This window comes from Phyllopteryx taeniolatus, chromosome 8 (assembly GCF_024500385.1).
Source record: "Phyllopteryx taeniolatus isolate TA_2022b chromosome 8, UOR_Ptae_1.2, whole genome shotgun sequence".
NCBI lineage: Eukaryota > Metazoa > Chordata > Actinopteri > Syngnathiformes > Syngnathidae > Phyllopteryx > Phyllopteryx taeniolatus.
In genome coordinates, this window is record NC_084509.1 from 23,064,193 (window position 1) to 23,076,573 (window position 12,381).

General features: G+C 40.9%; 2 protein-coding genes across 2 annotated transcripts in view; both read left to right on the plus strand.

The window, feature by feature from the left end:
- tp53i13 (tumor protein p53 inducible protein 13) overlaps window positions 1-12,381 on the plus strand; it is a 400,199-nt gene that overhangs the window by 48,556 nt on the left and 339,262 nt on the right. The gene's annotated exons all lie outside the window — the stretch shown is intronic.
- Window positions 1-12,381, plus strand: part of ankrd13b (ankyrin repeat domain 13B) — a 47,964-nt gene that overhangs the window by 14,974 nt on the left and 20,609 nt on the right. The window contains exon 4 of the mRNA XM_061781409.1: window positions 11,365-11,500. Within this exon, the coding sequence (XP_061637393.1) occupies window positions 11,365-11,500 (136 nt within the window). The remainder of the gene's footprint in view (window positions 1-11,364; window positions 11,501-12,381) is intronic.

Here is a 12,381-nt window from a genome sequence, read left to right on the forward strand (position 1 = left end):
GTTCAGTATATTTAGTTTTTATTTCCAGCACTCCAAGCCACAGCCCCCAATTGCAAGTGAATCTCGGCGGTGATGTTTCCTCAATTTTGTTCTTTGAGTTATTGTCCGGCGGCACGGTGGACGACTGGTTAGAGCGTCAGCCTCACAGTTCAATCCCCGGCCCCGACTGTGTGGAGTTTGCATGTTCTCCCCGTGCCTGCGTGGGTTTTCTCCGGGCACTCCGGTTTCCTCCCACATCCCAAAAACATGCATAAATTGGAGACTCTAAATTGCCCGTGGGTGTGACTGTGAGTGCGAATGGTTGTTTGTTTGTATGTGCCCTGCGATTGGCTGGCAACCAGTTCAGGGTGTACCCCGCCTCCTGCCCGATGATAGCTGGGATAGGCTCCAGCACGCCCGTGACCCTAGTGAGGAGAAGCGGCTCAGAAAATGGATGGATGGATGGAGTTATTGTCCCTCGCTTGCTGTGCTCATACTGCTGTCTGAGTCGGCGGCATGAGTCAGTGTTTCATGGCAGTCTAGCATCTGTGTTGGCGAAAGTAAAACTTATTTCGGTGCTCTTCTTTCTGTCACTACTCCCTTCTCCCATATGGACCATGCACAAACATTTTGGGAAAATTACCTAGTGGGTATATGCACCTCTTTGTGTGTGTGTGTGTGTGTGTGTGTGTGTGTGAGTGTGGTGTTTGAATGAAAGATTGATGTTGGCCTAAGTACCTGCCAAGCTGCATCGGGCCACGAACACAGTGAGTGAGGAAAGGGGGTGGGGGGGAGGGGTCGTGTGTGAAAGAAGGAGGCAGATGCCGTAGCTAGAAATGCGTATCAATAATGCAGTCTCTGAGCTCACCACTGAGAGTGGGGGAGACGGATGAAAATGGACGACAGGAGGAGGGAATTTCTCAGACAGAATTTAACTATAAATAATAAGAAGTCACTAAAAGAACATACAGCATCATTACGGCAGGGACTAATCAACCGTAATGTAAACATTAAATCTTATTAGTGGCTACAGTTTCACATTATGTATTAGGGAAAAAATGAGTAACTCATAAACAAATAATCAGTCTTTAATATAGAGATCAGTTATACTGTACATTACAAAGCTATTTTCTCCACAATGCAGTGTTGGTTGCTTTTCAACTCCATTTTTTTTCGCATGTCATTTCTGCAGGTCGGTGTGTAATAAATGGTGGGTGGACATTCGCAGTGAGGCAGCCTTAAGTGGTGCTCTTGTCATCATAAGTGTTCATGTACACGTCCATGAAAAGATGTCTCCCTCTCGCCGACATACTGTATTGTGGCAAGCAGCACATGTGAACTGCCGTGCAATGCGCATTCAAACAATAACAGCTTATTAAAAGGAGCAAATGATTGACCTTTACTTTAACGTCCCCAATGAGCGCAACACAAATGGATGTCTCTCTCTCCACCTTGCCACCCTGCTTGGTCCAACTGAGATTTCACATGATCAACATGATTAACACAGGATTCATGTACAGTAGAACAATTTGTGTTTCAGGGGCCTGATCTAAATTTGGAGTGATATTGACTTGAAAAAAAGTTTTTGTCGCTCAGAAAGTCCAAGTAAATTTTAGAAGGAGGATTCTTAAGTAAATGTTACGTTCATATTATTTGTTTAAGTAACATAGACTAGCAATTATCAATTAAATATTTACATTGAATTTTACTCTCTTTGTTAGTATTTTCTTCTAATAACTAAGATGACTGTGTTAAATTTAAAATCTTACCTAAAAATTAATAAATACAAATTCACTATTACTACTTGCTCTTACTTCTTTGTTTTTTTACAGCGATATTACTGTGCATACAAAACAAGAAGCAGTTGTGTTTAAATACAATAATTAGTATTTTTATTTCACCAAATCAAAGATTACAGCTGTATCCAAGTCACAGTTATGGGTTCTTAGAGTAGACTCTATCCAATCCTTTAAAACAGGAGCTGACGCATTGCATGATATGAATTGAAACTCCTCCAGAATTTCATCAATGCGTTGGGTCGACACGTTAAAAGTGCGTTCTAATTTCAGAAATAGGCGGCCAAACTTCTCCTTTATGACCTGAGAGAAATCCTCTTGTTCCTCAGTCAATGGTTCAGAATCCTCCCAACCACTGACAAACAGTGGCTCATCCTGGACAACAGTTGCATCAGGATATTTTTTTCAAGACCTCCGTTTTAAAGACTTCAAGGCCCTATGGAGAATGTTTTATACAGTTTATGTTTGTACTGAAGTTGCAGTTTTTGAATGCATGTTCAGCTACTTCAATCCTCCTTAAATGGGTTCCAATATGTTCAAAATATTGCTTCTCTGAATCAAAACAACTCCAATTACCAAGTCAAGTCAAAGACTCAGGTTGTTGTTTGGATAAATGGACCTGAAAAGCATTGAATGTCTTGAACGAACCAGGACAATCAACTGTCTGGTCAAAACTGACAATCCCATGTTTTAGTCTCTCAAGTGTTTCAACAGTACAGTTTTTCAGCCATCTTAAACTTAAAATTTGGTGAAGAAAGTGCCTACTGTGATCGATTTACCTTGAATTAGCTGTCCACATCAAGTTGCTGGTTTACTTTTTTTTTGGTCCTGCTGTGAAATCCATAAAAGTCAAAATTAGCATCGATGCAAATTACTCCATCAATTTTAACGGCAAAAGGTGATGCAAATTTTAAAAGACACTCTTCAATTTTACAGTATGACATAATAATAATACAAAAGATTATTGCAAGAATCCCATCCATCCATCCATCCATTTTCTGAGCCGCTTCTCCTCACTCGGGTCGCGGGCGTGCTGGAGCCTATCCCAGCTATCATCGGGCAGGAGGCGGGTTACACCCTGAACTGGTTGCCAGCCAATCGCAGGGCACATAGAAACAAACAACCATTCGCACTCACATTCACACCTACGGGCAATTTAGAGTTGTCAATTAACCTACCACGCATGGTTTTGGGATGTGGGAGGAAACCGGAGTGCCCGGAGAAAACCCACGCAGGCACGGGGAGAACATGCAAACTCCACACAGGCGGGGCCGGGGATTGAACCCCTGTCCTCAGAACTGTGAGGCAGACGCTCTAACCAGTCATCCACCGTGCCGCATTGCAAGAATATAGTTAAAAAAAAAAAAATGAACGGAACACCTTAACAATACAAACGCTAAAAGTATTACCGATGTTTGCAATAAAGAAAAAGAATAGGTGATAATACTCATGTTCCATGTCATTGAAAATGATCCGATTGTCCCATGAACAGTGCTAAACAAATGTATTCGACCACCTATCATATTTGTCTCAGAGACCATCCAGCATCCTGAAGGTCTTTGATGCCAACTCTTTCATTTTCACTGAACTCTCCACATTTGATCATTTTGAACAGTAATGAATAATTTCAATGTGAATTTGCTTTTTTTATACCCAAATTTGAGCCGGGCTCACTGGGCTTTTCTGAGAAGTCAGAAATTAATCTAGCTTGATTTTGTCAGATTCTGTCAAAGTGATTTCTTGATTGAATAGGTCCCGGAGGTAATCAGGCTTGGGTGTGATCAGTGAAAATTAACCCAAAATTGCAATTACCTACAATTAATTCATGATTTAACAAGGGGAGTAATTACTTTTTCACACAGGGCCAGATCATTTTGAATACTTCTGTTCCTTAATAAATAAATACTACGCATTTTAAGGTCACTTGGGTTATATTTCTGTGATATTTACATTTGTTTGATGATCTTAGGTAAACTATGTAAAAATATAAGAATTTGAGAAGGGGGCCAATACTTTTTCCCGGTACTGTAGTCCATTTATTGTCAACCAGCACCCGCTCAGTCCATGGCAATAAGAACTTGCTTGATAGTGGACCGTGACACTAGTGTTCTAGGAGTTTCCATTTCATGGCACGGTGGAGCCATGGTGGTTCCCGGGTTGTTCCTGAACACCCTAAACAATTTCCTTTTGTCGGAGGTTGACAGCTTGGGTCCACCCATCCATCCATCCATTTTCCGAGCCGCTTCTCCTCACTAGGGTTGCGGGCGTGCTGAAGCCTATCCCAGCTATCATCGGGCAGGAGGCGGGGTACACCCTGAACTGGTTGCCAGCCAATCGCAGAGCTTGGGTCCACTTATTAACATATTCAGGGGAATGTACATTTATGTAAAAAACAAATTTGATATGACATTAATGCTTATAATAAGTGCTCACTTCTGTCACAATTTCATATTTTCTTCCATTCTCACTTCCTGTAAATACAGTGGTCATGTGTCTTGATGCTGTACCAATTCATATTTCTCAATGTAGGCCTGTCAAACATATGTTTGCCCTCGAGCAAGGCACTAAATCTTCCCACCCTGACAGTGATGGTGCAGGGAGAGAATGCTTAATGGTAACGACGAATGTGTGGCAGCATTCTGCTCTCTGTCAACTTAGCTAAAAATAGGAACGTGGTTATTTGTGACACAACAAAGAGCTGACATCAACACAAATAATGTTTCAATCCTCCAATATGTCTCATATTCAATTGATGTTGTACATAATTATTTTCCGCTCTCAGTCTTTCTTTTTTGTTCATCCTTTGAGCAAAAGATAGTAAGCACAATACAGGCCACTTTCATTCAGTAGAGTTTTTTATTTTTAAGTGACTAGCTGTCCTTGTTTCTGAAAATATATTTTAGTTTTCAATCGTTACACACAGCACCAGTTCACCTATATTTACATTGGGAATCAACAGCCGAATAAGGTAATTTTTTCAAACCAAGTTCTGTTAGTAGGCTATCGCAAAGCAGACCCGAGACATCCATCCATCCATTTTCTGAGCCGCTTCTCCTCACTAGGGTCGCGGGAGTGCTGGAGCCTATCCCACCTATCATCGGGCAGGAGGCGGGGTACACCCTGAACTGGTTGCCAGCCAATCGCAGGGCACATACAAACAAACAACATTCACACTCACATTCACACCTACGGGCAATTTAGAGTCCCCAATTAATGCTTGTTTTTGGGATGTGGGAGGAAACCGGAGTGCCCGGAGAAAACCCACGCAGGCACGGGGAGAACATGCAAACTCCACACAGGCGGGACCGGGGATTGAACCCCGCTCCTCAGAACTGTGAGGCTGACGCTCTAACCAGTCGGCCACCGTGCCGCCAGACCCGAAGTAAGCCCTCCACAGGTGTCCTCTGTTTTGGAAAACCCAAATATGATCGCCCGGTCTCTGTACCGCTTATCCTCACAAGGGTCACAGGTGTGCCGGAGCCTATCCCAGCTGAATTGGGCCGAGAGGCGGGGTACACCCTGAACTTGTCGGCAGCCAATTGCAGGGCACATAAAAACAAACAGCCATTCATACTCACATTCAGGAAGGCCAGAGCCTGGATTTGAACCCACAACCCCAGAACTGCCATCCTTGCATTTTCTACACCTCGGGGTACACCCTGGACTGGTCACTAGCTAAACGCAGGGCACATATCGATAAACAATCTTTCACATTCACGCACGGGCCACTCCGTTCTTCAATCCGGCCTGTCGAGCATTGACATTCACAAGAGTCCTGGAATATTTGTTGCATTAATTTATCAATTTATAATTTTTTTTTCTTTTACCCTACAATTTGTCAATAAAATGTCTTTCCTCACTGTTTATTTTCCATTCATTTATCTCATAAAAAAAGGATAATTGATGAATTGTAAATAGTAAAATAAATAAATATTAAAATAAACACTTTATATATACTATGTTCAAACATTGTTTATTTTATTTCATAATTAGGTAATGAATTACAATTAAAACAATTACAAATAATCACATTTAGAGCGAATTATTTGATTATTAAAAATATTTTACATAGTATTTTACATACACATTTTAACTTTTTTTGTTTTTTCAACCTCCAGAACTGGTCCATCTGCCCATTTTTAAAAATCCAATGTGGCCGTTGAGATCAAATGTTTGCCTGCCGTTTATTTAGAGTCTTCAATTAACCCGAGAAGAAGCCTGATAACCCGGCGAAAACCCACGTAGGCATTTGGAGACCTTGCAACCTTCACACAGTGTGGCTTGAGCCAAGATTCAAAATCTTGAATCACAGGACTGTGAGGCAGATGTGCAAACCATTAGTTCACCGTGCTGCCCGCGCCCTATTTTATTTTATATAAAACCACTTTCTGTAATACATATATTGCACTTGCTATATCTGCCTCCGCCTTCCCACATTTCTGTTTATCTTTTCCCAGCATACACTTATTTTCGTTCCCCCCTCAGGCTCCTCTTGTGTCTCTCCAGATCAGCCCTCAACCTCTCCTTTCTGGTTTCCATAGTAATTGAAATGGAATACGGCTATAAAATAGGTTTAAACTGGTAATCAGCAACATTAAAGAAGTGCTTGAAAAGGGAGGACACTGGATGAATGGTTGGGTGTGAGACACTAAGGGCCTGATTTACTTAAAGTTTTGCGGGTGCGAAAACGGGTGCAAACTTGATTGTTCAGGCAAACAGGTGTGGAAGATGATATAGTCTACTGTATGTGCCCACCCAGGATTGCAAGCAAAATAAATACATTTAGCATGCGCAATGTGATTTGTCAAACCTGAGACAGAATGCAATGACTGATTTTGCGTCTTCGTCTGGAAGTGCAGGTGCCATCCAGCACGCACAGTAGTGCCAGCGTAGTGCTGGCAAAATGAGTGCCGGAGGGGAGAAATTTTATGCTCATGTAAACATTTATGAAATGCCAGGAGAAAAAAAAAAATCTAACCTAAGGGCTGACTTGGAGCCATTCACAAGATGGAGTCATGCCATATCACCTATGAAAAAACTCTTTTCATCCCTGCATCCGCGCGTCTGAGTCAGTCGGTGCAATCTGTTAGTGTCAATACAGAATATAGTGCCCATCATTTGGGATCTCAGTAAATCAGGCCCTAAATGCCACGTAAAGGCAAAACTAGAAAGCCAAGCCAAAGCGCTTCATCTTCTATGCAGTGCTTCTTAAAGTGTGGTTATAGTACCACAAGTGGTACGCCGGCTCGCTCTAGTGGTACGCAGTGATTCGCTGAATAAAATGTACAAACTGTGCATAATGTTATAGTGCCTTATATGTTTTGTGGCTTCCAGTACAGTACTTTTGTTAAATACAGTTCAGTTGTATTTAACTAATTTAAGTACAGTGCAAACTGTTTAGGAACATTTATTTATGGGCATCTTTTATTGCATGTTTATGTACATTTTATTTAAATCATTAAGTTTTTTTTTTTAATATACATATACGAGCAGTGTTAAAGTTGAAACTATGCATACAGTTACAGTGGCTTACAATATTTTGCAATATTTTTTAGGAATGAAATGTTTTTCATGAGCACTACATTACTGTATTTTAATGTTGGTCATTGTGGTGATACTTGCAGTGCCAAGTATTTTTCAAAGTGGTTCTTGGTATAAAAAGTTCAAGAACCACTGTTGTATGATTTACAATATACAGTATTTGTTAAATAATTTTTTTTTATTTCTGTCAACTCTGTTCTGTTGAACTTGTCCCAGAAATAACTTGTAAGGAGGTTCCCTGCAAAATAAACATGTCCATTTTGAATGGTAACATTTCCAAATCTTGCTATAAATATCCAGCTGCATTGTTAAAGAATAGAAAACAATAGTTTGGACTGAACAATGCTTCATGCGACTTGGACAGTTTTTCACTTTCATGCAGCCATACGATATCCGCAGTGTCCTTCGAGAGATGTGAAAAAAAAAAAAACTTGTCCGCATAGAAAAGTGGCTTCATTTGCATATCGAGCTCTTTGTCGCACGGCACACACAAGCCGAGTGACGTCTGTCTTGTATTGCAACAACACGTCTTCTGCTTATTCCCCAGTGGGCATCAGCACCCGAGGGAGTCTCTGTTGTTGTTCTTTCCTTCAGCTCACTTCGCAGCCTCCCTCATTCTCCTCCTCGCTTGCATGCTCTACTTTGCCGCTCCCCCTCCTGCCATTCTGTTTTCCCTCACTCGCAGCAGCATGGCATCCACATTTTCTCCTTCTAGATTTACCTGTCGACTGATCTCTGGCAGTGTCTCCGTGGTGGCCTCTCAAGTGCCGAGTGAATAGATAGTGAGCAAATAGATAGACTCTATCGAGTTATGTTAAACAAAGCATTATGAATTGCACTTTGTCAGCTGTCTTGTCTTTGTCTGCATTTGATTCTAGGCACATCATTGTCTTGCCTGCCTAATGTTTAACGTTTTTACCATTTCTTTTCTCTTCTCAATTGTAGCAGCCATGACTGATAGTAGTAGAGTATTTCTCCTCTCTCATTGCGTGTGTATATATTGCATTATAGCAATTAAAAGTACATTTACTAGCCACTTTATTCATCCTACAACACAGGAGCCGTTTCATGAATTAATAATTCTACTCTAAAAGTTGTGACTGTCTGGTAATCCAGTCCAGGCTGTACCCTGTGTTTCTTACTCAAAGTCATCTGGGATAGGCTCCAGCTCTCCTGGGCCCCCTGAATAAGCAGTAGAAAATATTTTCAAGCAGATGGCGTTGGAATATGATGTTCCTGAGGTATGGGAGGATGAATTCTGATGGCATCTTCACGGTGTTTGGGGAATTACCAGACGTCATGTTCCAGATGAGGTGATGGGGTCAGCTTTTCTTGTGGTCACAAAACATGTCAGAGAGAAATTGGGCTGACAAACCATAAAAACAATGATTTGTGTCATACATGATGAGCGATTTGGCAGATGAACCCTAATACAGTTTTCATTGGGAAAGGTGAAAATTGAATGTGCAAGAACAGATCAGGTAAACATTGCAAACATCAGACAAATTCACTGTCTTGTCAGTAATACGTGGTAGGATCCATCCATCCATCCATTTTCTGAGCCGCTTCTCCTCACTAGGGTCGCGGGCGTGCTGGAGCCTATCCCAGCTGTCATCGGGCAGGAGGCGGGGTACACCCTGAACTGGTTGCCAGCCAATCGCAGGGCACATAGAAACAAACAACCATTCGCACTCACAGTCTCAACCTACGGGCAATTTAGAGTCTCCAATTAATGCATGTTTTTGGGATGTGGGAGGAAACCAGAGTGCCCGGAGAAAACCCACGCAGGCACGGGGAGAACATACAAACTCCACACAGTCGGGGCCGGGGATTAAACCCGGGTCCTCAGAATTGTGAGGCTGACGCTCTAACCAGTCGTCCACCGTGCCGCCCTACGTGGTAGCAATACAGTATAAATGTTTACTATGTAACAGATTTACTATGTAACTGATTTATTACTGCAGGCAGACTGAATACACCGCGTTCCAAATTATTTTGCAAATTGATGTTTTGCTCTGATTTTCCGCATAATTTTCAAGTCATCAAATGTTAGAATATGTATAATATGAATGCTTTAAAAAAATAAAAACCTCCAGATGATTATTTATTTCAAAATAAAAAAATAAATCAAATTATTATGCACAACAGTGTTTATTTCTCGTTAACTCGCTGCTAATGTAGCTTCGTTTGTGCTTGAAAGTCAGTGTAAAGTATCATAATTGCGTGAAACGCCGCAAGAGAGATGATGTCATGAAACATATCGGTCTTGTGATGTATCTGTCGCGAACGAGCCCATTATTATTTTATTATTATTATTTATATTTATTTTGTTTTATGTTTGATGTTATGTACAACACTTGGTTACAGCTAAAGTGCTCTACAAATACATAAATATTTTACAGTTTAGTCTTTTTTTAGCATTCTCAGTATGGGAATGAATAAAACAATGTAAATCATGCATCTTCGATTCGGGCCACTTGGGAGCCGAAACCGGCTCTTTGGAAGGAGCCAAGCCTAAAACAAGCATCTCTCGAATTTATTATCGGGTGTGCAGATTCTATGAGGAAGCCTTCGACGATGTTGGTCGTAATCAAATCGGTCGTTAGGATCTTGACGATAGCAGCAACAAACAAAGATTACTGACGCTGTGCAATCAATGGGACTTGTCTCTTTCTTGAAACAGTTCGGATTCAGGGTTACTTAAAATTCAGAATAAGGGTGAGTTCAGGAGATTGTAGTTTGGGTACACTCGCCTGTTATAATTTTTATTGACAAAAGCATAATACTTACCATTTCAGTGTAATTTTGTAGTTACGGGAATATTTTTAGATTGGATAAATGAAGATGCCTACGCCTGTGCTTGTGGAAGCAAAATGGACTCTATTTTTTTCCCCAGTTGCCTTCTGTAAATCAAGGGAAATTTAGTTGATAGGCTCTTGAATTAACTTTACAACCAGACCTGACACTCAACATCCACCGTACGGACAAAAATATTGTGGCAGTACGTAAAAATGTGAAAATACGAAGCTGTCCCCTCCTGTTCTGGGATGGCTTTTGCCCAGATTTTAGAATGTGCCTGTGGGACTGTAGGTCCATTCATCCAGAACAATCGTGAGCGTTGGCTCACAATCTCTGTTGTAGTTTATCACAAAGGTGTTTGATGAGGTTCGGGGTGAAGTTCCACCACACCAAACCCATCCAGACATGATTTTATGAACCGTGGTGTATCCTCTTGGAATAATAAATCACATTAAATGGGGGTCTAGTAGAAACCCTGAGTAGTGAATACATACATATACCTCAATGCTTCTTTATGTATTGTGCATACTGTAAACTCCACAATAATACAAATATTTAGAGGATAAGCATTATAATTTATACCTATTTGTACAGTTTGTAAAATAAAACAGATTCTCTTCGAATGATGCAGTCTTGGAAACTGCAGTTTTCGTCACGCTCTTGAATCATTCTCTCAAGCTCTGCTTCTGTGATATATTTGTTACTGAGACTCTTTTTGTTTTTTTTGTTTTTTTATTACTCTGATTTGTACCAAGCGTGTCTTTTGTTGTAAATATAGATTTTGAAAGAGCTCTTTAAATGCGGTTTAAAATTTGCAAATAGGATGACATTAGCAGATAAGGTCATGTTGACATGCTGCTAAATATAGCAACTCAGCTTTTTTTCAGCTGCAGTTTTGTGCCTTTTGTGCCTTTGTATGTTGCAAAAACAATGAAATGTAATTGATTCAATATATATATCTTTTTTTGAAGAAAATGAGTTGTAAATAAGTAAGATGGCGCAGCACTGTACCGACCATCCTCATTAGTGTGCAGATGGTTCAATTAGCACCTGTCACCAGCTCCCTCTCCACCTCTCTGCTGTCAACCTCTTGTTGATGTTTCTTTTTATATTTGCAGTACATTCTCTCCCACCTGAGGCCCACTAGTATGCATTTATTCCAGATATAGTCTGATATCTCATATGTCATATCACTTTATATCCTCTTTATCACCTCTTACCTCTCTTTTTTTTTACCCCCTCCACCCAGACTGATTTAGAGTCTGTGGACCCCCGGGGTCGAACTCCTCTCCACCTGGCTGTCACACTGGGCCACCTGGACTGTGCCAGAGTTCTTCTGCAGCATGGAGCTGATGTCAGCAAGTTGAACCGCAACGGCTGGACTGGTGAGTGTGTATGTTTTTATTTATTTCATAGATGTGCTTGATGTATAACTGGACGGGAATGTGTTTAGGAACTTGCCAGGAATATTACGGTCCTTTCTTTCTTGGAAAAAATTGGCTTAAGTCTCAAGTGTTATTCCATCTACTGTACTTTTGCAGACTAATTTCTTCTAAAAGCACATACTCATCTAAAACCTTTTATTTTTTTAAAATGATTATTTATGTGCTTCTTAGTAGCACATAACACAATAATTCATAATGTTGTTTTTATAGCGAACTTTGATTGAAAGAAAAACATAATTTTCCCAATATATTGACCTCACTCCAGAGGCGGGTTCTGAGAGCCCATACACAGTAAGTCAGCTGCAGAGGATTTGCAGGTCAGGATGTTCTCCTAGCGCAAATCTCTCAGTTGGGTGTTGCTAAAGCAGCCACGAAGACTGCTCTTCAATCCGCAGTGAAAGCCACAAGGTGGCTTTGGTTGAAGAGGGTTGATCCGTGGGTTCTGCTGGGACACGACCCAGTCAAGTTCTGGTGAACCTGGGAAGGATCGCCTGGGAAAGAGTGTAAGGATGATGCGAGACCCAAAACACTCCGTGACCTCAGGATACATCGTTGATGACCCACTGCACCCATGAGATTTTACTCGCAAAGATGACAAGCTGAGGCAACCCACTACTGAAAACAAAACAAAAAAATAAACATCACAGCAACAGTAGCTATGTAGTATTTCATCAAAACATATAAACAAAATTCCAGTTAATGAACATACAGTATTTTGCGCCCATAATTATAATCTCGCTTTTCACAGTAATCACCGCATATAGTATACAGTGAAACCCCATTTATTGCCGGGATACGTTTCAGACCTACATGCAGATTCA